Source organism: Puma concolor, chromosome C1 (genome assembly GCF_028749965.1).
Source record: "Puma concolor isolate L17-30 chromosome C1, mPumCon1.1.hap2, whole genome shotgun sequence".
In the NCBI taxonomy this organism is placed as follows: Eukaryota; Metazoa; Chordata; class Mammalia; order Carnivora; family Felidae; genus Puma; species Puma concolor.
Genome location: NC_141674.1, coordinates 152,841,581 through 152,867,497, shown reverse-complemented (window position 1 = coordinate 152,867,497; position 25,917 = coordinate 152,841,581). Strand labels below are relative to the sequence as shown.

Sequence of the window (25,917 nt, the reverse complement as noted above, 5' to 3'; positions counted from 1 at the left end):
AGAGCCATTTACAAAATGAGGGTAGAGTATATGAGGAGCAACATGAAACAGTGCAGGGTCTCAGGCTTAGTAACCACGGAAAGTCATTAGAAGGGGCAAGCAGAGGGAATGGTAATTATTGGAACCCTGAGACAGACCTCTATGCTGAGGGCTGACAGGAACTATGAAGTTTCATGAAGAATGCATCCCAGACTGCAACCTAGTTGCAGCCCTTATTAGAGCTAGAATCTGAGGAAAAAACACTCCACCTCTCTCTTCCTTCCCTCCAATCTCTTGCTGGAAATCCCAACTGGCTACAACCCAACTGGAAGCCAGGAGATGAGGCAATCCTTTTAGCATCTTCTTTCTCTGAACAGGAGAAGGATAGAGAATGAGCCTGGAAGGGAAAACTGAATGAATTGAGCAGAAATATTAACACTACTGACACTCCAATGTCAATGCCTTCCCTAAAGGGGGCATGGCTTAGGTACAGGGTATGCCATTGTTCAATTATTTTCCCTCCAGCCTGGCTCTAAATTACCATTCACTGTTTGTGTATTTTGCCAAGCATTCCACTCCTTGGTTTCTGAAAATAGTTTGGGAATACTTATGCACTCTCCATTAAGATGCAACTTGATATCACCTCCCTGGGAGGTTTTCCATAAAATCCACATGTAGACATTTTGAAATGCCAATTGCTTCTCAGGTGCAGTTCTTAGAAGGAGCAGCATTTTTTAATATATAAAATAAATCGGGGAGCGCAGGTGGCTCAGCCAGTTGAGCATCTGACTTAAGCTCAGGTCATGATCTCACAGTTGTGAGTTCAAGCCCAGCAAAGGGCTCTGTGCTAACGCTCAGAGCCTGGAGCCTACTTCCAATTCTGTGTCTCCCTCTCTCTCTGTTCCTCCCCTGCTCACACTCTGTCTCTCTCTTTCATAAAAATAAATAAAGATTAAAATTTTTTAAAAAATAGTTAAAACATAAAATAAATCAATTCATCTTCTTCTTGACTTCTTGTGAATTGAAATTTTTGTCCAGATTCTTTCTAGTGTGATTTTTCTAGTGATGTTAGTAGATGACCAAATGTTGTCTCCTCTCTTGTTCTTGTTAGCATTAATGGTATATAATATTGCCTGCTTTCTTTGTCCCTAGAAATTTACTGTGGCAGTAAGAGAAAAGAATCTACTAAATTAATTTTTCATCTTAAAAGTTTTAATCTTTTTCTTCAAATGCAATCATGATAAATCAGCATTACTGGTGGTTTTATAATGTCTACTGAAATATCACCAGTGTGTTCAATTTAATATTTTTTTTCAGTTCTTCTTTATCATTTGAAGGGTGGTAAATTTCCATTGTCATCCCAAAATGTTTCTCCCATTGGTTCACCATAGTGACTGAAATTTCCTTCTTTAGAAAATCTTCTCTGATGTAGGACTTTATCTCCAGAAAGTTGCTATCAACTGGACTTAGATTAAGAGAAGTAACGTGTTAATGCATAGTTACTAATCAGCTTCAAAGTCATCAGGCAAAAAGGAGTCATTGGTATTTAGAAATACGTTTCTGTTTAGAGACTCTAAAGGCTTAACTTTCAGTTGATGGAATTAACCCAGCTTTTATGTCCAACATACTCCTAGTCGTGGGTAAAACCAAATGAACATCAGGCTTATCTGCCTAAAATTTTCAGACACCAGAGCTGAGATTTATTCTATTATCTGAAAATTAAGTCCATGTATCACTGTCAACAAGTGCCTTTGATAAATACATGGACTGGTATATTTTCCTAAGAGATAAGACCCAGGAGAAGTTTAGAACTCGAAGCAAGGTCTGAGGAGGAAAATATATACTTAGAGGCCAATAAAACCTGAAACATGGGATGTGTACTGGCAGTTAGATGCTCACAAGGGAGATGGGGACACTCCAAGCACATTGTGTTCTGTCTCCTCAACTTAAAAAAAAAAAAAAAAAGTTTGGCTCTGTCTTTCAGTCAATGACTTGATGGCTATAGAATTCCAAATTATTTTTGATAATTCTTTTATGGTAATAAAAGCTAACATTTTTTCTTCAGTGTATAAGGCAATGTTTTAAGCTTTTTGCAGATAATTACTAAGGCTCACTTCATCTTCACAAATAACACCATGAAGTGGGTAGCATCATCCTTATTTTTCAGATGAGGAACCAGTCTCAAAGCATTTGAATAACTTATTCCAAAATCAAAAAACGGAAAGTGGCAGATCGGCAAATTAACCTCTGCCAATCTGATGCAAACGCTTTCTGCTCATGCACTACCCTACGCAGCCTCACGTGGACACGGGAAATACATCCTGCCCCCCAGATAAATGTATGCTGCTGTGTGCACAAATCAGATTATTCCTCATCCCCATTTTTCTCTCAGCCTCAATGTACAGACGGCCCACAGCAATTGCTACTCTGCTACCTTGAAAACCGCAGACTAGGTCATGAATCCTGATATGGGTAAGCACAAAAACAACAATAAATGTACTCATCATTTTTTGAAATCAAACCTCCCTCTCTTGCTGTGCAACTGTACTTGGAAGTATATAGTCAAGGCAGTATGAGCCATTGCCAAGCAATCCTTGCCATCAGGCGTTTGCTGCAGGCCCACGCTTCTGGCAGCCTTAGGGAGCAGGGAACATCTGTAGTAGTCACATGCCCCAAAGTCTGGTGTCAAAGCCTGGGAGAGGGTGTTCCCCCCCAATACCGCCAATGGGAACAAAAAACCGTGTTGTCACTAGTTGCCAGGACATCCTTTCTGCTCCATCTGCTATTCTGTAAAAATAATCTAGGCATTTAAAAAATAAAAATAAAAACCCCAAGTTGTAATAGTCGAATAAGATAGAAATTTTTGTGAGGAGAGGGGAGGGCTAAGTTACCTGGAGAAATGACTTTGATTTCACCTTTCTCTGCTTCTATGGCTTTTGTCCCAGACAGGCCTACAGAGTCTACTTTTAACCCCATCGAGGCCTGTACTCAATGTTGAGGACTCTCAGGAGAGCCTGGACCACTTTCCATGATTTCTTTGGTGTTTTAACATGTGCCTTTTTTCTGTGTTGGATGAAGCAGAGGGTGTCTCTCAGAATCCTGAAGATGTGTGCTGGACTCAAACCCCAGAAGCATATAAGGCTGTGTGTGACTGACGTCATTTGTGTCACCTATAAAGAAGTAGAAAAAAAAAAAGTCTGATTATGTTGTGTGAAGACAGTGGCATGTGATAGACCGTCTAGATTGTTATCCTGACTCTCCAGCCGACTGGCTGTGTGACTTGGGGGAGGTCACTTGTTCTTTCCATGATTCAAGGTCTTCTTCTATGAAATGGGGATATTTAGTGTAGGTACTTCATTAAGGTTCTCACGAGGATTAAGTAAGATATAGCACGCACAGGACTCAACATAATAATTGGCACATAGCAGTTGTTTAATAAAAGTTACCTGTTTCTTGTTATTAAAATCAGAAATGCTAGGCATGAGGTAATTACACTGGTTGCCCTGGAGAGGGCCACACACTGCTCACTTTGCCAGAGATTCACCATGTTTCTTCATTGCTAACACTTTTCCTTTCACTCCCAATTTCTACCCATCACGATCACTTAAGGCCCAGCTGAAAAGATGCATTTTTTCCACGAAAGACTGATCTTTTTTTCTCAGGTATAGCACATGCTCATGAGGGGATTCTTTTTTGGATGAAAGGTCCCTTTTTTATTTGTCTTTGTAACTCCTACAATTTCTGGTGCAGTGCCTTGCACATAGTAGGTCCCTCACACAGTCTTTGAAAACTTTAGTAATTTAAAATATATTTCTACTCATTCTAAGATATGAACTAAACTTGCATTGTTTATAAGTTTTCTACTTGCTCCAAAGTCACAAACTTAACGTGAGAAAAAAATGTAGAATTCTCCTCCACAATCACAAGAACACCACAAATAGAGCATAGACACATATGGACACATACAGCCTTAGTTAGCAGTGGCTAACATCAACACAGTGGTGCTGGCCTCAGGATTCTAATTGAGTTTGACCTTGACAGGTCACATACTCTGGTGATGTGCAGATTTGCTCAAACTCTGAGTCAGTGCAGTTGGTTAAGTGTTAATGCAATTTTACTGAACAAACGGCAGTTTAGTGGAGTGGGCTTGCTGTAGCTACATTTGCAGCTTGGTAACATGAATATGTCTTATGAAAAAATAAATTGAACCAAATAACCAAATATTTACTTAAGTGTAAAAACCACAAAGTATTAAAAATTGTCACAAATGTGCCCCCAAAATTCCTGGTTGCAAATACAGACTTGGCTTGCCTGGACACTGAGTACAGCACTGCAAATCAGCCTCAGCTTGTTCTAACACTTATTAGTTCCAATACACTAATTCAATCCAAACAGCTCTAAAATTAAACAGGAACCAAGGCTGGGAAGTGGGGAATCATAATAGTACATCTTAAGAGACAATCTGGTTTACTAGCCAGGCAAGGTGTCAGAGTTTTTCTTTCTAATTTCAATCCCCAAAATAATTTGTTAGTGGTTCGTCAAGTATAGAGAAACAGTTGAACTTGTTTTTTTTTTCAATAATCAAGTATATAAGTATGAAAAAAGTATGAAAAGAGCCTAACACCTGAGCATAAATGTTAACAGAAAATATGTCAATGGGAAGAAGTGAAAGTAAGCAAGTAATTGTAAGATACATATGCCCATATTTTGCACATGAAAAGGAATGATTCCTAAGGAAACACAGTGAAAATATTTCCTTTCAGATATCAGAATTATCTCATGCAATTTCTGGTGCAGAATAGTAAGGAATTATTGAATTAGGGCTTTTATGTGCTAAAACCTAATCTCTGTTAAGTAGTAGGACCTAGGATGTGAAACACTCTCTCATATCTTGTTCAGTGATGGTCTTTCAACTTACAGCTAGCTTATGGGGAAATCATTGCCACAAGATATGTGATCAAATATGATAATGCTATTTCACTTGGGCTTCTGAGAGCTCAGATCAGGACCAATACCAAGCAGAATATATTGAGTAGGCAACACTAGCCTTTGCAATTATCTTTCCTTTCCTGCCTCAGTCCTGTGTTTTCTGCAGTTTCTTCCTCTCTTATAAGCATCTAGGCAACTTACGGTATATACATTTCTCCCTCTTAGAAGGGTGTCTTTGAAACAGAAGGAGTATGGCACAATTCAGCGCGTTTCAATGACGTTGCAGATTTCTCTAAAATAATATCTCAGAGTCAAATTTGGGATGTGCTACATTAAACAAAGTAAATATACGTGTTTTTGCAGAACTTCTCAAAACTTGAATGCAATGACGTTCACTGAGCATCTTCTAGAGAAGGACGCTTTCCCAGACTGGATTAATTACAGAAAGCACTTTCCAATTACACCTATTAACATTTCTCTGTTTGGGACACATGATGTAGGAGAAAGAGTAAAAGCTGGAAAGTTCAGAGTTCAAACCTGGTTCTACTGCCTACTTGAGAAACCTAAGATAAAGTTTACTCATGAGGATCTTGTGGCACGTAGAAAACATTCAGAAAATAGTAGCCATGATTTAATTATGTGGCTGTTAACAGCAGTAATAAAGATAATAGAGAGAGACTGAGGGAGCAGAGTAGAGCACTGTTATTCCTAGAAAGCCCAGAGCTGATAAAAAGGAGAGGAGGTAGAAAGGTCATGAAGGAGTATAGGACTGAATAGATTACATGAAATGTGGGGCTGGAGCAGTCCCAGCAAGTACAGGGCGCCTTCCTGCCTGTCAGGTGGCAGCAGAAAGGAACTCTGCCTAAGCTGAGAATACTGCAGAAATGTGCAAGACTAGGGGAAAGGAGGAGGGAAGAGTTTTAGCTCTCAGGCCCATTACTCACAAAAGATAAAGATTTCTTAGAACATATCTGATTTCAAAATCATGGCATTCGGGGTCTTTGTCTAATGAAGGAATTGGAACCCACATATTCCTCCCCAGTCATGGAAAGGGCAAGGAGTGCCCCGAGATCAAGGAAAAAGAGAACTGTGCATGGCTTACTTTTCGTCTACATAATAGGAATATAATGGTGCCATTATCATTTGTGAAGATGCAAGTGATATTAATGCATATAAAGGCATTAGAGTGGTGGCTGGCATCCAATAAATGTTAGCTGTTATTATTACCCTTCTTTCTAAAATGTGCTTTCAAATACTAATTATGGTACTCCTAGAGCAAACCCAGAATTAAAGATTGTTTCACACATTTCCACTATGTACCAGATTCCACTGACTGTGGGGCTTGCCCAAAGAGGCTGAGCTCTGCTATCATAAAAGTTACCAAGTCTATGGTTTTCTTTCTGAAGGCAATAAGACAGTCTACAGGGACAGAAGAACTATTGGAAATAAACCAAGGGCCTTGTCACTGCAAAGTGAAGGAGACATATTTTAAGACACTAGATAACAAAAGAGTCTTTCCTGTACTAAGCCCCTACCCCATTCCAGCTGCCGTTTGATGTGCTTTCTCATCTGAAGACAAGGGTATTAGGCTAATGAGTTCTTCACTGAAGCTCCATAAAGAGTTGAATGAATCAATTTTTTCCATCAAACCTTTGAGGGAAGTTTAACCACCATTTCAAGTTGAAATTTATTTTCAAATTTATCCCCCCCCCCACCCCCCCCCCCCGTAAAGGCAACAACTCATTTCTTGCTCAATTTCTATACACCAGGCTCAATGCTATTTACAAGTATTATCTAATTTCACCTTCCCAACAACACTATGAGGTAAGGCTCTTTCTCTTCTTTTCCTCACTTTACAGATGAGGAATCTGAGTCTCAGGGAGATTAAGTAACCTATCCAAGGCCACTCAGTGAATAAAAGCAGAGCTAGGTCTGTCCAGTTCCAGGGCTACACAGAGCTACATATCCAAGAAATTTACTCCTCACTGGCACTGCCTCGCTATTTTCGGAATACTTGAAATTGTTTTACATAAGAAGCCATTAAAAGTAAATTATTCATGCTGTGGACATCTCACACAGTGCTAATACCAATACCTAGAATATGAATGTGATGAGCAGCTTTGTGTAAATTAGGTTCTTCATTTTTCAAATGAAAAGGCGTCTATATAATCTCTCCTGGAAATTCTGAAATGGTATTTCTAGCACCATGTTACTCTATCAACTTCATCAACTATCTAAATATGTTCATCATTGTTATGCTTTAATTATATCTGTGATTGTTATGCTAAATCTATACATGTTGGTGATTATTATTTTGAGGTTCCTTTGTTGGACCTAATTATTGTTAGGTATCGTTAGGTACACTGCTAAATATCTGCCAACTCAGTTTTTTTGTTAATAACTCCTCCGTAAAATGTTTTTTGTAGTTCACATGAAGGTCTCCAATTTGTTTTCACTAACTTCCTTTAGATTTAACCATGGAACTGGTAACATAAGAGAAATGGGCAAGTATTGGAATATCTGCCTCCCATGAGCAATCCAGTTTGACCCAGTCCACAAGGTCAAATAGACTGTAGGCTATTCCATTATTCTGGTTAATAAGTAGTTTTTCTAAATACGCCTTTTGTCTCTTCAAGTAAATAACTCCTATTTCTTTTGGACTTACCTCTCTTCCCTAAGACATCACTAGTATCTAAAACAGTGCATGCCCTAAGTGTGTACTAAAATACTACTGTTATTGGCTCCTGGGTGGCTCAGTTGGTTAAGGGTCAAACTCCTGATTCCAGCTCAGGTCATAATCTCACAGTTGGTAAGTTTGAGCCCTGCATAGGGCTCTGCACAGTGTGGAGCCTGCTCGGGATTCTCTCTCTTTCCCTCTCTCTCTCTCCGTTCCTCCCCCCACTTGTGCTCTCCCTCTCTCAAAATAAATAAATAAACTTTAAAAGAAAATACTAGTTTTGAAGATGGTCTCATGATTAAACCCATTCATTGTACCCTCAACCTCAAAAGACTGAATTCCAAGTACATAGAAGACATTCACGACGTGACCTCCTATCCCTCAAGCCTCATCCATCACTTCCCAGTTCACACTATATGTTCTAGTATACTCTTAATCTGTCAAGAGCAAGTTGGTAACAAAGTTTTATGTACCATGCCTTTACAGCAGGTAGAGACTATCAGTTCCCTTTTTCAATCCATTCAATGGCTTTCTTTTCTCAAAGACATTACAGTGCCCACAAGGGACTAGTTCCTCTGACACTCTCCCTGCTCCTTTGTTGGGTTACCTCTCTGCCCTGGATCTGTTATCACTTTCCCCTCAGCTTAATCTGTTTTAACCACATGGATTGTCTGCCCTGGAATGCTTCAGCTTGGGGGCCTATCCTAGTCAGCTCAGGCTGTAGTAACAAACTACTACAGACTGGGTGCCTTAAATTACAGAAATGTATTTTCTCATAGTTCTGGAGGCTCAAAGTCCAAGATCAAGGTGCTGACAGGGTTAGCCTCTAGTGAAAAATCCCTGCTTGGTTTACAGATGGCTATCTTCTCACTGAGTCCTCACATGGATTTTCCTCTGTGTACACAGACTCTTGGTATCTCTTTCTCTTCTTATAAGGACATTACATTTGTTGGATTTCGGCCCCACCTTTATGATCTCATTTAACCTTAATTACCTTCTTGAAGGTCTTATCTCCAAATACAGTCACACTGGGGTTAGGGCTCCAATGTATGAATTTGGGACAATACAGTTTAGCCCCATACCAGGCAGGGCCTTAGATATGTTGTTATCTATTTTCCCAGATATGCTCATGATTCACTTCTCATCTCCTTCAGGTCTTTATTTAGAAGTAACCCATTCAGGGGCGCCTGGGTGGCGCAGTCGGTTAAGCGTCCGACTTCAGCCAGGTCACGATCTCGCGGTCCGTGGGTTCGAGCCCCGCGTCGGGCTCTGGGCTGATGGCTCGGAGCCTGGAGCCTGTTTCTGATTCTGTGTCTCCCTCTCTCTCTGCCCCTCCCCCGTTCATGCTCTGTCTCTCTCTGTCCCAAAAATAAATAAACGTTGAAAAAAAAAAAATTTTAAAAAGAAGTAACCCATTCAGGGAGGCCTTTCCCACTCTACTAAAAGTTATGAACTTTACCCTATTCCTAGCACTCACTATCCCCTTTTTTATTTTCTCCATGGTGGTCTGTACTATTACCATTTAATCTATTATGCATTTCCTTATTTATTTTTCTCTCCATTATTTTTGTCTCCAACTCCATTATAAATGACACAATGGCAGGATTTGGTTCAGTGTTGTTACCTGCTGAACTTCTAGCACCTAGAACAATGCCCAGCACATGGTTGTTTCTGAATAATTAGTTATTAAAGTGAGATTGGTTTCAATTGTGCATATGTCTCTTCTCCATGAAACTTCCTTCTTCTCCAACTTTACTCCTACTCAGCCTTAAAGACTCAGGCCCTACATTTTTTGGCCTCTTACAAAAGTAACACATCGGGCATATTCAGTTTCTACAACTACCATATCCTTTTAAAAGATTACATTCTCATTATCTACCATTTGTGAGTATCTACTGTGCACTAGGCACTGTACTCCAAATGCATCCTCTCATTTAGTGCTCATTCTTTAAAAGAGAACTGTGAGTCTGAATTTACAGAGAAAAAGCCAAGACAGAGAGAAGCTAAATAGCTCATCAAGTTTAGAATCTTTTCTAACTCAGGTCTTTTTCTAACTCTGAAATCCCACTTCTTTTTTTTTTAAGTTTTTTTGCTTGTTTATTTTGAGAGAAAGAGAGAGAAAGAGAGAGAGTGCATGGGGGTGGGAGAGGGGCAGACAAGAGAGGGAGAGAAAATTCCAAGCAGGCTCCATGCTGTCAGCACGGCACTGGGCTTCTCTTTATGGGGCTCCTCCAACAGGGCTCGAACTCACAACCATGAGATCATGACCTGAGCTGAAAACAAGAGCCAGACTCCTAACTAACTCTGAGGGTGCCACTGAAGCACCCCTGAAATTCATCTTCTTAAGACTGTAAGCTATTACCTACTTACAGTCACAAATGCTGCTCTGGCCTGGCTCAAGAGCCATCTCTTGTGGACAGCTTTTCATGAACTTCTCACTGTCAGGAAGAAGTAAAAATAAGTCAGCAAATGTTTATTGAGTTCCCATTATGTCTTGAGGCTTGTGTGCATAGATTGCTAATACCCTGTCTTTGGGGAGCTTGTAGTCTGGTTATAAATATGCTCTAAATGGAATATTTTCACTTCTCAATTATTCTGCAGACCTTGGGATGAATTCTGGAACCGGATTGTGAGTACGAATTAAGTCTTTGTGTGTTTACTTTTCCTATCAGGAGTGGAATAACATCGGTTAAAAAATAATCAAAGGCTAAACAATGTTACATAAACTCTCCAATCATAGCAATTTTTTCTTCTAGTTCTGTTTCAGGACTCCATCATGGTCTTTTGTTCTCTAAGCCACAACTTTTCCAGCAGTGATGTTGATATCAGCAAGCAGTTACTTATATGGTGTGAATTTAAAATTTTTTTAATCTTTATTTATTTTTGAGAGAGAGAGAGACAGAATGTGAGCAGGGGAGGGCCAGAGAGAGAGGGAGACACAGAATCTGAAGCAGGCTCCAGTCTCCGAACTGTCAGCACAGAGCCCAACACAGGGCTTGAAGTCCCAAACTGTGAGATCATGACCTGAGCCGAAGTCGGACGCTCAACCCACTGAGCCACTCAGGCGCCCCAGTATATGATGTGAATTTAGAAATATCTGGAAGGCGTTATCAATATAGCCAAAGTATTTCTGTTACACAGAGGCTACATTAGAGTCCATCTTGAGTTAATTGTTGTTTTTCACTACTCCCCTTTAAAAAAAATTCTCCTAAGAATAGTTGTTAACAGTCTTATGAGAAATTAATATATTTCATGGTGCTCCTCGATAAGAGGAAGTTCATAATACTTCCCTTTGGAGGCCTGGAGAGAGCAGAGGAAGATGTTGAGAAGTGCTGAAAGAAAGAAAGATAGGGAAACATTAGATTCAAGTACAAATTTCACTAATTTCCTATTTCCATCTCCCCTTCATTCCACCTTAAGTCATTTGTGACTGGGTAACTCTCTCCTTCTAGGAGGTGCAACAGCCCCTTTGCTTTTCTAAAAGGCTTTTCAACTCAAGATGAGCAATGCTGCTTCTTTGATGAGGCTTTCGTATCTTGAGGCTGCTGTCTTTTGTTTTTCTTCCAGAGCAGGTCTCTAATGGTATTTTTGAAATCTTCAAAGGGTTCCCTGGGCTACTAGAAAGTAGGAAATTAAAAACTTCCAGCCATTCACTAAACCAATCAGCTCGGAGAAGAATAATCTCCACTTGGTGCCCTTAAAAACAAATAGTGTAGCTTGTGGTTACAGGAATGGCAAAAGGTTGGAGGAAATTACACAGAGAGCCTGGAGAGGTAAGTGGCCCCTCTGGAGATCCTCTAATAAGAGGCAAAAATAATTGCTCACCTTGTTGAATTTTGCTGCATGCCAGGTACTATTCTAAGAGTTTTACATGTGTATGAGTTTTACTGAACAGTGTGAAGCTTGGACTGTGAACGAAATGCAGCTTTTGTTTTATATCATCCCATTAAGCTTTATTCACTGGAGTAATTGACCCCTGTCTTTGGATGGTGATTTGGCTCTAAAATTACAACTCCCAACTGCCTTCAGGTCAGAATGCAAGGGGAAGCCAGCTTCAACCTTTCACTGTTACCCTCTCCCCACACTCTGGTTGCTATTTGCTCCCCTCCAAGTAGAAGATGAAAGGGCAAAAGGATTACAGAGCAGGACAGTTCCTGTTTGGCTGCTGTGTTTGCCTTCTCTGGATCTGGCCGAAGGGCAGAGCTGACACTGTCTTTCCGGGGTAGGCTCTCCAGAACCCTTGCTGGGACCCTGTCTTCATTCAGGTTCCTTCCACCACTGGTGCTAACCCTCTACCCTGGGGTTTCTTGCCTAGTCCCTCCTTGGTCTCCAGCATCTGGTAGTTTCCTGTCTGTCTCTTCCTCTGGATTCCCCTCGTCCCCATTCCTGGAGGACCCCATGCCTACTCCTTGTCCAGAAGACTTGACCGTGAGGCACTTCTGCCAAAATTTAGGTGCACCTGCCTGTCCCAATAATGATGCCTACTGTCTCTGACACAGAAACTGAGAGCTTGTTCCTTCCTGGCCTTCTACACACCCAGGGTTGTGGCCTCACTATTGTAGGTCTACCATTCATCCATATAGCTTTCTCCCTGTCTCCCAACTGCAGAGAACACGTTTCAAGAGTCTTTAATGGACCCTTAAAATCCCCTCATTAGGCCTGGCCTTGGAAGGTGGCAGCTCGTGAGGGTGGGAAAGAGAAAGACTCACGGTAATGGACCAGTCCTCTCCAAAGAAATCTCTTCCCCAACCTTCTCACCACTCCCCTTCTCCTCTCCCTGTCTATTCTACATCCTGGATAGAAAGGTTCTGTAACTATTTCCTTTAGAGATCTGCATGTGTGGGGTGGGAGGAAGGGGGTCATTCTCATTTTAGGTCCTGATACCTATTATATTAGCATATCACATGACTGAAAACTGAGAAAAGGATTCTTATTCTAATACCGTAGTACACAGGTATTAATTCATTTGGTCCCCAGAACAATTCTACGAAATAAGGATTATCTTCTTGTACAGTTGAGGATACTGAGTTGCTGTGACATTTAGGAAATCACGCGAGGTTTACTCAGCAGGTAAAGGACAGAGCCCGAATTCAGATTTAGACAGTCTGATTAGAGGTAGTGCTCTCAAACACTAGATTATAAACTGTTATCTACAAGTAGTATATACGTGAAAAATTAATGAACACTGAAGTTGCACTTGACAAAGGGAACAGATTGAGAAAATCACCGTGTGTTTTAAATAACTATGTTAGGCTTTTATTGACCTCACCAAATGGTGAGACTTGATGCAACAAAAATTTGAAATATAATCTTTGAAAAACTTAATTGAATTTGTATATAAATATGCTATAATATCTCTCACCTAAAAAATCCAAAATCTGATCACTTCAAAATCTCCAGCTATTACCCCAGGTTTCTGATCACCTCTTTAGTAAAGCACCTCAAAAGACTTTCCTAGATAATTGTGTACACTTCTGTTCTTATTCATGCATTCCAAACAGCTTCATAGCCACTAATCTACCAAAATGTCTCTTGAAGAGGTTACCCATGACTCAATCTTTTCTTAGGTCCCATTGAGCCTGCCAGCAAGTTTTGTGTAATTGATCATGCCCTCCTCTTGCGATACTTCCTTTTCTTAGCCCCCAGTGAGCTACACTCTGGATTTTCTTCCTACCTCACTGTCTACTCACCCACAATGTTCTCTGGTTCTTCATCTTCCTTTCTTTGATGCCACAGTCCCCTCATGTTTGGCTCCAACCCCCAACTTCCCTACTTGTTCCCTAGATGACCTCATACGGTCTTTAAATATAACCCATTCCTTAATGACTCTCAAGTTCTTATATCTGGCTTAGATCACTCCCTGAACTGAACTGCAGTATCCTGTTTTCAACTGTCCTCTAGACATCTGCACTTAGATATCTAGTAAGCAACCATAAAGTTAACATACCCAAATCCTATGGATTTACACAACCCCCAGGACCACCTCCTCCCACAGTCTTCCCCATTTTAATAATTGGCACTTCCATTCTTCCCGTTTCTCAACCTCCAGCATTGGACTTGTCTGTGACCCCTCTCATTCTCTCACATGTCATCACACCAGCAAATCATGTAAGCCCTACCTTGAAAACATCTCAATCAGACCCCTTCTCAACAGCTTCAGCAATACCACCTTTGCTCTTTAAAAAAAAAATAATGTTTGTTTATTTTTGGGAGAGAGACAGACTGTGAGTGGAGGAGGAACAAAGAGAGAGAGAGAAACAGAGGGAGACACAGAATCGAAGGCAGGCTCTAGGCTCTGAGCTGTTAGCACAGAGCCTGGCCCAGGACTTGAACCCACGAACTGTGAGATCATGATCTGAGCTGAAGTCAGACACTTAACCAACTGAATGACCCAGGTGCACCTAGTCCAAACCACTCTTATTGCTTGCCAGTACTATTGTGATGTTTTCCTCCTGGCCTCCCAAGCTATTTTTCACATAGAAGTCAGAGAAGTACTTTTTTAAAAAATTTTATTTAAACCCAAGTTAGTTAACATATAGTGTAATAATAGTTTCAGGAGTAGAATTTAGTGATTCATCAGTTACATATAACACCCAGTGCTCATCCCAACAAGTGCCCTCCTCAATGCCCATCACCCATTTAGCCCAGCCCCCCACTCATCACCGCTTCAGCAACTCTCAGTTTGTTCTCTGTATTTAAGAGTCTCTTATGGTTTACCTCCCTCTCTCTTTTTATCTTATTTTTCCTTCCCAGCCCTTATGTTCATCTGTTGTGTTTCTTAAATTCCACATGTGAGTGAAGTCATATGATATTTGTCTTTCTCTGACTTACTTTGCTTAGCATAATACTCTCTAGTTCCATCCACATTGTTGCAAATGGCAAGATTTCATTCTTTCTGATCTCCAAGTAATATTCCATTATACACACACACACACACACACACACACACACACACACACACCCCACATCTCCTTTATCCATTCATCAGTCAATGAACATTTGGGCTCTTTCCCTAATATGTTATTGTTGATAGTACTGCTATTAACATTGGGTGCATGTGCCCCTTCGAATCAGCATTTTTGTATCCTTTGGAAAAATACCTATTAGTGCAATTGCTGAGTCGTAGGGTAGCTCTATTTTTAATTTTTGGAGGAACCTCCATACTCTTCTCCAGAGGTGCTGTACCAGTCTGCATTCCCACCAACAGTGCAAAAGTGTCTCTCTTTCTACACACCCTTGCTGACATCTGTTGTTTCCTGAGTTGTTAATTTTAGCCACTCCGACAGGTGTGAGGTGGTATTTCATTGTGGTTTTGGTTTGTATTTCCCCGATGATGAGTGATGTTGAACATCTTTTCATGTGTCTGTTAGCCTTCTGGGTGTCTTCTTTGGAAAAATGTCTTGTTCAGGTCTTTTGGAGAGGGGTACTTTTTTTAATGTTTATTTATTTTTGAGAGAGAGAGAGACCGCATGCATGTGCATGAGTGAGGGAGGGGCAGAGAGAGAGGGAGATGGAGGATCCAAGCAGGCTCTATCAGTGCAGAGCCCGACGTGGGGCCTGAGCCCTAGAACTCTGAGATCATGACCTGAGCCGAAATAGGACGCTTAACCGGCTGAGCCACTCAGGCGCCCTGGAAGGGGTACATTTAAATCAAGTCATGTCAACCTCTGCACAAAACCTTCCAATGCCTTCTTGTCTAACTCAGGAATATTCCAAATCCATCCACACATGGTGTGGCTCCCTACTTCTTCTTCAACTTTATCTGCTTTCTAACTCCAACCCTATAACCAACATACTGCCCTAGCCATACTGGCATCCACATTGTTCCTTGAGCTTACAACCTTGCTTCTACCTAAAGCCTTTTACACTTGCAGCTTTCTCTGCCAGCTGAGCTCTGTACATGGAGCCACATAGCCAACTCCATCACTTAGCCTATATATCTTTTGATCTCATGGCTTCACCTGTATGTCATTTCAAAGGAAATGCATTCCCTTCCGATCTATCACCTTATTCTGCTGTCTCTTCCTTCATTGTACTTATTTTTACTTGATATATTAGATATCTCTGTATTTGTTTATTGTGTTGATATAAATTCTGTAGAAGTAGAACCTTTGTTTTTATCATTGCCGTCTTTTTCATCATGGTCTGAGAACTCAGAATAGCGTTTGACCCAATGTTAGGTGCTCAATAAACATTTGTTGATTTTAGGGGACACAAGGATGCCCTGTGAATACAAACAGTAGAATAAAACATCTTTAGAGCAGTTCAAAGGGAGGAGTTCTGGTCACTATTTTAAAATGTGAAAGCAAGGAGTGGGCCAACAATTTTATTAACAAAAGAAAAATTATTCAGATTACTCTGAGTCAGCTTGCTCTGTGGCTACTGTTAAAAATTAACACTCGAGCCATTTTATTTTAAGGAGCGTTATTCCTCCTAAGCGGCCCTCCCGGTTTTGAGAATGTTTTTAGTCAGGAGACAAAATGTGGAAATGAATCTGGGTTTAACTAATATTTGTATAATTGCATGTATAATTGTAAAATTATTGGATAATCTTATTGTAAATAAGCTTCTTAACAAACATTATTAATTCCGTTTGAATACTGATTCATTTTAACAAGGTCTCAGCTTTTTATTTCTAGATTTGTTTAGTTCTCTTATTTACATATTATTGAATGTGTCTGTTTTTTTTTAATTAATTGCTAGATCAGTGTTTGCTGACTGATATTTCCATTTCTCTTGCTCCCAATGTTGCATTCAAGAAAAATATTTAGGAGTGCCCAGTAATGCCTTATTAAAATAATGTTACTTTACAAAAGTAATACCTTGACAGAACTTGGAGTTTGCGGAATGATGCAAGCTAAAATGTTTTTGATTTACAAAATGTATTTGGTTCTCCTTCTCTTCTAAAGTCCATGTATCTCCTTTCAATAATCTGCTTTCCAGGAGGCTATGCAAGATTGATGGAGACATTAAATCCAAAAACTAAAAGAGAAAAAAAAATGTAAATGTGAATTTTCAGTTGACTTTAGAGGAGATATATTGCTTAATAGAAACACACAGGAAACAATGCTAGTGGGCAGTAAATCCCAGATTAATTACATATTTTCAATATGCTTTGGAGCCAATGCATGTAACTGAACTTTTTTATAAAGCACTATAATTTTATGATTTTTAGCACTAGCCAGTAAATTTACAAGCATTAGTATTGCAATACGTGATTTTGCCCCTATTACCAAAAGCAAAATTACTGTGCTCTATTACAAGCCTATTAAATCTCTGTTCCCACATCTTTTATTTATTGATTTCTTAAAAATCTGTGCTTTGTGTTTTGTTGTACAATCAGCAATATAAATATACTTCAATTGTTGAAAGATTTTAAACTGCTAAGTAACAAATCTATGAATTCACAATGATACTCTACATGATCTAGGAAATGTCATTTTAAGTGGTAATATCAATATGTGTTTTGATTCATTAGCAGAATACACAATGGCTATTTCTAGTATCTTCTCAGTCTGTTTAGCCAGTTTGTATTCTGATGCCTGGCCTGAAGCAATTCTATTTTTAGTTCTAGTGCAACAGTCTTAAATTACTTATTTTCTGTTTACTAAAGTCATCCCGTTTGTTACCATGGAAACTATGACAAGTGCTCTAGCTAACTATTTTATTAAATGAATTGAAGACACAGCTGAAGACTGTGAAGGTGCAGCACGTCATTCTTAAAACACATTTTTCAACATCTGTAAAACCACGGCCATATTTACAGAAAATATAAAATTAATTGTAAATAAGTTCTCCTACATTTCAAATCTGGGAGACTACTGACATATAAATATCTGAATCATAACTAACACATAGGCATCCCCAACTTACAAAGAGTCTGTGTTCTGAGAGTGTTTTTGAAAATCAGTTCCTTGGAAATTAGAACATGTTTGCCAATAGAAACAATTTCATAAACAATAATTAGATCTCCAGGCCCACCCTCAAAATCTCTTCCACCTGTGATGTCTCAATCGATAGCAGTATTAGCAATAGCCTTTGTTCTCGGCTCTGGCGGTAGGAGCCATGTTGCAGGGATGAGGATGAGAAGAAAGGAAAGGGTTTTATCATACTTATTTTGTTTTTGATTGCTCATGCATAGGACACCATTTTGGAATACGAGCATCCACTGGGCTTCATGGATGTTGGTATTCCAACTACATTCTCCTGTTACTTGCCAATGCCCCTGACCTCAGACTCTTGGTGTCTCACTTTCTCACATCTCCCTCTGAAGCCAGATCCCTCTTGCTCCCAACCTGCTTCTGCCTCTACACTAAATTATCATTCTCAAGATTCAAGATGGTCCCAGCCAGTTGTTACAAAACAAACAAACAAACAAACAAACAAGTCAAAAAAACATTTTATTACCTGATTGAGAACTCTTCCTGAAGCTTTGTATTTAAAAAATACAATACTTTTGAACCCAAACAAATCCCTAACCTGAGGTTTCCATCACCATGACTAAAAAAAGAAATATGCAGAGGGTAAAGATGTGAGCAAGCTGCTTGAAGAAAATACTTGGTTCTAGAAGTCAGGTTCAAGAAGTCAGTCAGAAGTCAACTAATTTAAAAGAAATCAACTTCCTGACAGTGTTCTCTAAATCTTGGATCTTGGATTTTCTGTTTGAGGATGAGTGGCAGTGGTTAATTGTAAATTGATTCATCCCTTTGCTCATCTCATGTTCAGAAGATTCTAATAAAAGGTGTATTAGCCCCAGTGCTTTAAAAAGAATATCATATTTTTGGTTGAAGGAATCAAATTAGTACAATAAAATGTACAAAATTTTGATCTCATTTTCTAACAGATTATAAGCCAAACCATTATAATTTGGGCATTGTGAATTGTGCAGAAAAAAAGAAAAGAATTATCGAAACATAGTTAAGACACAGTCAATAACTTACTATTTTATATCCTGGCAATTAAAAGAGAAAAAAGGAATAATTTGCTTAACACTAAAATCAAGATGTCATAATAGGAGTTGTCTTCATTATTTACACAGCTGTTTTATATAGCTTCAGAATTAATCAAAATGTATGAGAAGGCTAAGAGTTTTTCTAAAAAGTTAAAGAATATACTTTTTGTTCCTTATATTATTATAGTGGTGTGTATGAGAACAAATGGGATTTGATATTCTATTTTTCCATAATGTAGCACCTGAATTTGCCTGTAAAGTCTATGGCAAAATTTGTGGATTTTTATGTAGATATATGTGAAATGAAATATGAAATAAAAGTCTAATTATTTTGTTAAATTTCAGTGATCATTTACAATAGAAAATTCTAAGGGGTTATTAGAATTTTAATATTACTAACACTTCAAAATGAAGGCATACTTTTGACCTAACATTCATTTTTCATCTCCTTAGGGTCCACTTTCATTTGTAACACTCACATAATTCCAGTGAAAAACCAAGAGGGCGTGGCTATGATGTTCATCATTAATTTTGAATATGTGACAGATGAGGAAAACGCTGGCTCCCCAGAGAGGGTAAACCCAATATTACCAGTCAAAACTGTAAACCGTAAGTAAAAGGCAACATGCACGTAATGCTGTTGATATTCTGCTACTGTAGTAATTTTAATACATTCTTCATTTTGAGTCAGTTTTCAAAATATGTTTGCATTTTAGCTAAAATAAATTTATATTAAACAAAGTCATAGCTACTGTTACTCTTTGGTGCCTTATAGAATTGATCAATAGCTTTCAAAGCCATTTGACTTGGTTATACCATTGTTAATTCAGCTAGTCCCCTAGTGATGGTTGTTTCTACGTTTTGATCATTACAAATAATGCCAGAATGAGTTGCGAACACGCATGTATATTTTTGGAAAATTATCTTCAGGGTAAGAGTCTATAAGTGGGATTCCTAGGCCAAAGGGTAAATGCATATGTAATTTTTTAAGATACAACTAAACTCCCCTTCCTATGGTTTGAACCATTTTATACTACCACCAGCAATTTATTAGATCTTTTCTCTAAAGCCATGCTAACAGAGGGAGTCAGTCTTCTCGATATTTATCATTACGATAGGTGAGAAGTAGTACCTCAATTAGTTTTAGTTTACATTTCTCTTATTACGAATGAGGTTCATATATTTAAGCACTATAGATATTTCTTTTTCTGCCAGCTGTCCATTTCCTATATACATTTTTTGTCTTTTTCTTTCAAATTGTAAAATAAGTGGCAAATCTCTTTCCCAGCAAATATTTTTTTAACTTTTCCTAATTTGTGTCATGCAATGGTTTTGTTGCTGTTGTTTGTTTGTTTGTTTGTTTGTAATGTAGCTAAATTAATGAAACTTTTCCTTTGCTGATTCTGAATTTTTGAGCCATTTTTAGAAAAGTTTTCACCATCCCAAGGTTGTAAAAAAATCTTTTTTCTAGAACTTGTATGTTTTTTTTTTTAGTATCTCTGATATATTTTGTTTTTCGTGGTTTATAGTGCAAGATATAAATTTAATTTATCATTTTAGCAATGGCTCTCCAGTTGTTTCAACATCAGTTATTAGAAAGTCTATCTTTTCAGCAATGATTTGAGATGCCACCTTTATCACACACTAAATTTCCTTTATCTGCTTGCGTATATTTCTGGACTTTGTATTCGGTTTTGTTGGCTTATTTATCATTCAGAATCATATTGTTTTAAATATACAGTTGATCTCTGATATGACATGCTTCCCTTGAATTTAATTTTCAGGGGTTTGGGGTTATTTCTTGCTAAAAATTTTATATGAACTTTAATTTTTTTAATGTTTATTTATTTTTGAGAGAGACAGAGACAGAACGCAAGAGGGTTAGGGACAGAGAGAGAGGGAGACACAAAATCCAAAGCGGGCTCCAGGCTCCGAGCTGTCAGCACAGAGCCCACGTGGGGCTCGAACTCAAGAGCTGTGAGGTCATGACCTGAGCCGAAGTCTGACGCTCAGCCAACTGAGCCACCCAGGCGCCCCATTTTTAAAAAAAATTTTTTTCAATATGAACTTTAGAAGCAACTTGTTCAGATATGGAAAAAATTCTTTGGGTTTTTAATTGGATTCTCATTACTTTTATAAATTAATTTGAGGAATGTTAACATCTTTATGATGTTGAGTCATTTTATACAAGAATATTATATGTATTTTCATCTTTAAGTCTAATTTTTGTGTCTTTCAGAAGTGTTTAAAATTTTTTCTTACACTGTAGTTTGCTACTTGGCATTTAACTTTTTGTTATTGCTGTTATTATAAATAGGATCTTCTCTTTCATTATATCTTCTGATTATTTCTGAGGCTAATGATTTTTTTTCTTAGAATGTTAGTTTTATATCCTACTATCTTAGTGAATTTTCTTAGTTTGCAGTGATTTTTACATTGACTCTTATGAATGTTTCAAGTGTCTATCATATCAAATAGAGACTGTTTTACATTTTCTTTTCCAATTCTTATACATCTAATAGTTTTCTCTTGTTTAATTGTGCTAGCTATTACTTCCAACATATTATGAAAAAGTCATTGATGGTAAACATCATACCTTGTTCCTGATTTTTGTGTAAATGCCAAGTGTCTTTATTCATTCAAATGACAGTATTTGGTTTGAGTTGTATGTGTTTTATACTTGCAGAGTTTTTCATTAACTTATATTTATTAAGAATGGGTGTTGAAATTTGTAAATTTCCTTTTCAGCATCTGTTGAAATGAGTGTGCTATTCTTTTTCTTTATTTTTACGGTAAATTTTATTAATGGAGTTACTAACATCGAACTATCCGTGCATCTCTGAAAGGAGTCACTATTGACCATGATGTATTTATTTTGTACTATGCAGTTGGCCTCTCTTTATCTAAAATTAATTTAAGATCTTTACATTAGTATTCTTTAGGGAGACTGACCTGAAATTTGTGTGTATGTCTATGTGCACTTTCATCAGGTATTGGTACCAATCTATAATTCCTTCAGAAAATAATCTGAAGATTATTTTCTATGTTCTGTGCTACAGAACCATCAAATAATTTGGAGATTATCTGAACTTTCAAAGTTAAGTATGATTTCCTTGTGAAATCCTCTAGGTCTGATACTACTTTATGGAGCAGCTTTTTGACAAATTTCCTTTTTTTTTTTTCTCCAGAGATTGGATTATTCCAGTCATCCATCTCAACTAGTATCAGTTTTACTAAATGTTATTTCTTAAGAATTTTATGTAGATTTAAAAAATTTATTTTAATACAATTATGCAAAGTTGTCTTTTATTACTTTTCAAAGATTTCTTCAGTTTTATTTTCTTGTTTATATATTTAAACCATCTTCTAGTCTTTCTTTGTTTTAGTTGTGCTTTTTTTATAGTTGTGGAGTGAAGTTTTCTTTTGTTTCTTATAAGAAAAAAAATAATACTTGTCTTTTAATTTTTAATTATAATAGGTACTTATATTTACTGATATAACTTTTTTCTTAGTACTAATATAGTCTATGTTAAATATACTCTCTTTTTGGGGCGCCTGGGTGGCTCAGTCGGTTAAGCGGACGACTTCGGCCCGGGTCATGATCTCGCGGTCCGTGAGTTCGAGCCCCGTGTCAGGCTCTGTGCTGACAGCTCAGAGCCTGGAGCCTGCTTCAGATTCTGTGTCTCCCTCTCTCTCTGCCCCTCCCCTGTTCATGCTCTGTGTCTCTCTGTCTCAAAAATAAATAAACGTTAAAAAAAATTTTTTATATTAAAAAATATATACTCTCTTTTTAAATGTTTATTTATTTATTTATTTTGAGAGAGAGAGAGAGCGAGAGTGCATGTGAGAGGGGGAGGGGCAGAGAGAGAGAGAGAGAGAGAGAGAATCCCAAGCCAACTCCCTGCTGTCAACGCAGAGCCCACTGTGGGCCTCAAACTCTTGAACTGTGAGATATGACCGGAGCCGAAATCAAGAGTCAGTAGCTTAACCAACTGAGCCACCCAGGCACCACTTAAATATATTCTCTTGAGACATTTCATTATGTTATGTTTTCTTTGTTTTGTTTTTTTTTTTTTAACTCCAATGTGTGTTTTTGGTTTGTTTTATCTTGTTTTTGCATTTGTTTTTATATTTGAGAATATTTGTATTTTTAATTTTATGTAATGTCCTTAATCTCTCCTCCTTTCCCTCAGACACTGTATTTTGATTCCTTACTATGAGCAAGAATAAAATTAGCTTGTAACTCTTTTCCTTCCCTTTCCACCATGTAATTTTAGTTAATAATATTATCTGTTCTAATTCTTATCTTTGCACTCCTAAGAATGGGCTTCTACCATTCAGTTTGTCAATTTAAATTATATTATTTTATTCCCAACTTTTACCAACAAGGTACTCAGTGAACTTTTTCTACGTTTTCTTCTCCTCTCATTTTGTTTTGTTGCAGTATTTCTAGCTGGTCAGAGGCCATAATGTTTACATACTTCTCACATTTTTTTTTAATTTTTTTTAATTTTTTTTTTAACGTTTATTTATTTTTGAGACAGAGAGAGGCAGAGCATGATCAGGGGAGAGGCAGAGAGAGAGAAAGAGACACAGAATCTGAAACAGGCTCCAGGCTCCGAGCTTCGGCACAGAGCCCCACGCGGGGCTCGAACTCACAGACCATGAGATCGTGACCTGAGCCGAAGTCGGACGCTTAACCAACCGAGCCACCCAGCTGCCCCCTCACTTTTTTTTTTTTTTTTTTTTTGGCTTTAAATTTCTAGTGAAATATATTCAGTGCTCACCACTAGTCTTCCTCCCCCCGTCCCCCACCAAGAAGCAGTGTTTTTCCAAAGCTGCTAATTGAGGTCTTGTGCACTTTTCAAGTTACTTTTTATCGTCTATCTAGTAACCAGTCTTCTGACCATTCAGGTCACAGACCTGCTCTCAGTATTTCTTACACAGTGCGGAGTCCTCCTCCTTATCTGTGGGTTAACCGCATTTGGTATGTGTTTTCCGTCACCCCAAGGAGACCTTTGTACTCCCCTTTTCTTCACTAAGCTTCTGCTGAACTCCATTGCAGTGTGCTTTCTGGAACCAACTCTGCCGCTCTTAGGAACTTATTTGCCTGCTTATATGTAAATTAAAGTGTGCAATGTCTCTGTCTCTAATTACTCTTTAGGCATAGTTTACGGATACTTTTACTTGTCTCATTTATTGCTCTCTACTGTGTTTAGGAAGATCCGTGAGGACATCGAAATTTAGGGATCTGTTATTGTCTGTAGGGAGCTAGGCCTTGTCAAAAAACTTTAATATTTTAAAAAAGAAATTGTTATTCTATACATAAATTCAGACAGCAAGCTATAACTAAAATAAAAAACACAGTTTCAAAAGCCTATATTGTAAACCTAAGTATAATACTAAATCAAATCTATACCAGCTGAGAAGTTTTGAGAGTATCAGGTACTTCCTTAGGTATGTCCAGATGCTAGTACAGTGTTATATTAAAGAAATAATGGGAGAAATATATTAATGTAAAATGATTCCAATATACTAAATATCTTACTCTGAACAATATCACACTCGGGGGGGAAACTTTTTATCAAAATCACCTATGTGTCAGTCTCCCTGGTGACATATTTAAAAACAAAATTGAGGTACTTTAAAAAAAATATTGTAATACTAAAGTCTTGTTCCTTTAAGTTGATGACCATTTTTATTTCTTTATATCTCCCACTAATCAATTCAGTCATTACTGAATGATTCCTGAGAGTATACTTTAGGTAATGTCAGCCTGTATTTTGGTCATGAATGTCAATAAAATCTGTTGTTTTGGGGATGTCTGATGTTTTTCTTCATCGTCATCACAAATTCTTCATTTTTCCCATAGAACAGTTATCTTGCATGGTCCATTAATTTGAATGGAAGTGAAAAAGGGAGTGGTGTATCAGCAGCATAGCAAAAAAGGGGATTTTTTTTAAAATAAACTATTAATGGGATGCCTGGGTGGCTCAGTCGGTTGAGCGTCCGACTTCAGCTCAGGTCATGATCTCACAGCTCGTGGGTTTGAGCCCTGCATTGGGCTCTGTTCTGACAGCTCGGAGCCTGGAGCCTGCTTCAGATTCTGTGTCTCCCTGTCTCTTTGCCCCTAACCCACTCGCATTCTGTCTCTGTGTCTCTTAAAAATAAACATTAAAAAATTTTTAAAAATAAATAAAGTATTCATTTCAAACTGAAATACAAATGGAGAATTGAAACTTGGATTCCTTGAATGGAAGATAATCTATACGGTAGCCTCTCAGGATGTAATACATAATCTATACAATTTTACACTGTGATTAAAATAGCATCTCATGTATAAGCCATAGCAAATTCAGTAGAGGTTGGTTTTTAGTTTGTGAATATGAGTGGTTTCCCTACACTGCAGCTCATATACAGAGTCATTGGAGAAAGTATAAATATGCAGATAAAATTGTTTCCAGAGCATTATCAAGGCCCATTGTTTACAACCAGTATATTGGCTTTGATTATACTCTTCTGTCATGTTATGCTGAGGAATTGCCTTTACTTGATGTTAATTTTTGAAGAGTTGATAAATCAAGCAGAAAATTTAAAGAGAGACAAATTGAACTTGGTAGTTTCTGATACTATCCAGTTTCTACTTTGTATTATTTCTGATCTGGGGGAAAATCCTGCCAATTTTTTTTCTTAAAGTATAATTTTCCTATATGTAAAATACTGATATTGGCTATTTCAAACATTGTTGTTCCAGTGGTGACCACCAAAACAAACAAAAAAAGAAAGAAAAGAAAATCAAATTTTGATACACTTCTTTTTGAAGAAACATATTAACCTTCAAAATGCCTAATTTCTTACCTAAATAAGAAGTATGTGCCCACAACTATATGGTCAACTAATCTTCAAACACCAGGAAAGAATATCCAATGGAGAAAATACAGTATCTTCAACAAATGATGCTGGGAAAACTAGACAGCAACATGCAGAAGAATGGAACTGGATGTTCTTATGCCATACACAAAAATAAATTCAAAGTGGATGGAAGACATAAATGTGAGACAGATATTATCAGAATTCTAGAGGAGAACACAGGCAGCAACCTCTTTGACCTCAGTTGGAACAACTTCTTACTAGACAAGCCGCTGAAAGCAAGGGAAACAAAAGCAAACATGAACTATTGGGACTTCTTCAAGATAAAAACCTTCAGCACAGCAAAGGAAACAATCAACAAAACTAAAAGACAGCCTATGGAATGGGAGAAGATGTTTGCAAGCTACATATCTGATAAAGGGTTGGTATACAAAATCTATAAAGAACTTGTAAGACTCAATACCCAAAATGAATAACCCAGTAAAGACATTGACAGAAGACATGAATAGAT

At 37.9% G+C, this 25,917-nt stretch overlaps 1 protein-coding gene across 7 annotated transcripts in view; it reads left to right on the top strand.

Moving 5' to 3' along the window:
- Positions 1-25,917, top strand: part of KCNH7 (potassium voltage-gated channel subfamily H member 7) — a 480,526-nt gene that overhangs the window by 309,146 nt on the left and 145,463 nt on the right. For all 7 annotated transcript variants that reach the window (XM_086718759.1, XM_086718756.1, XM_086718758.1 and 4 more), the window contains exon 3: positions 18,990-19,145. In XM_086718759.1, the coding sequence (XP_086574885.1) occupies positions 18,990-19,145 (156 nt within the window). The remainder of the gene's footprint in view (positions 1-18,989; positions 19,146-25,917) is intronic.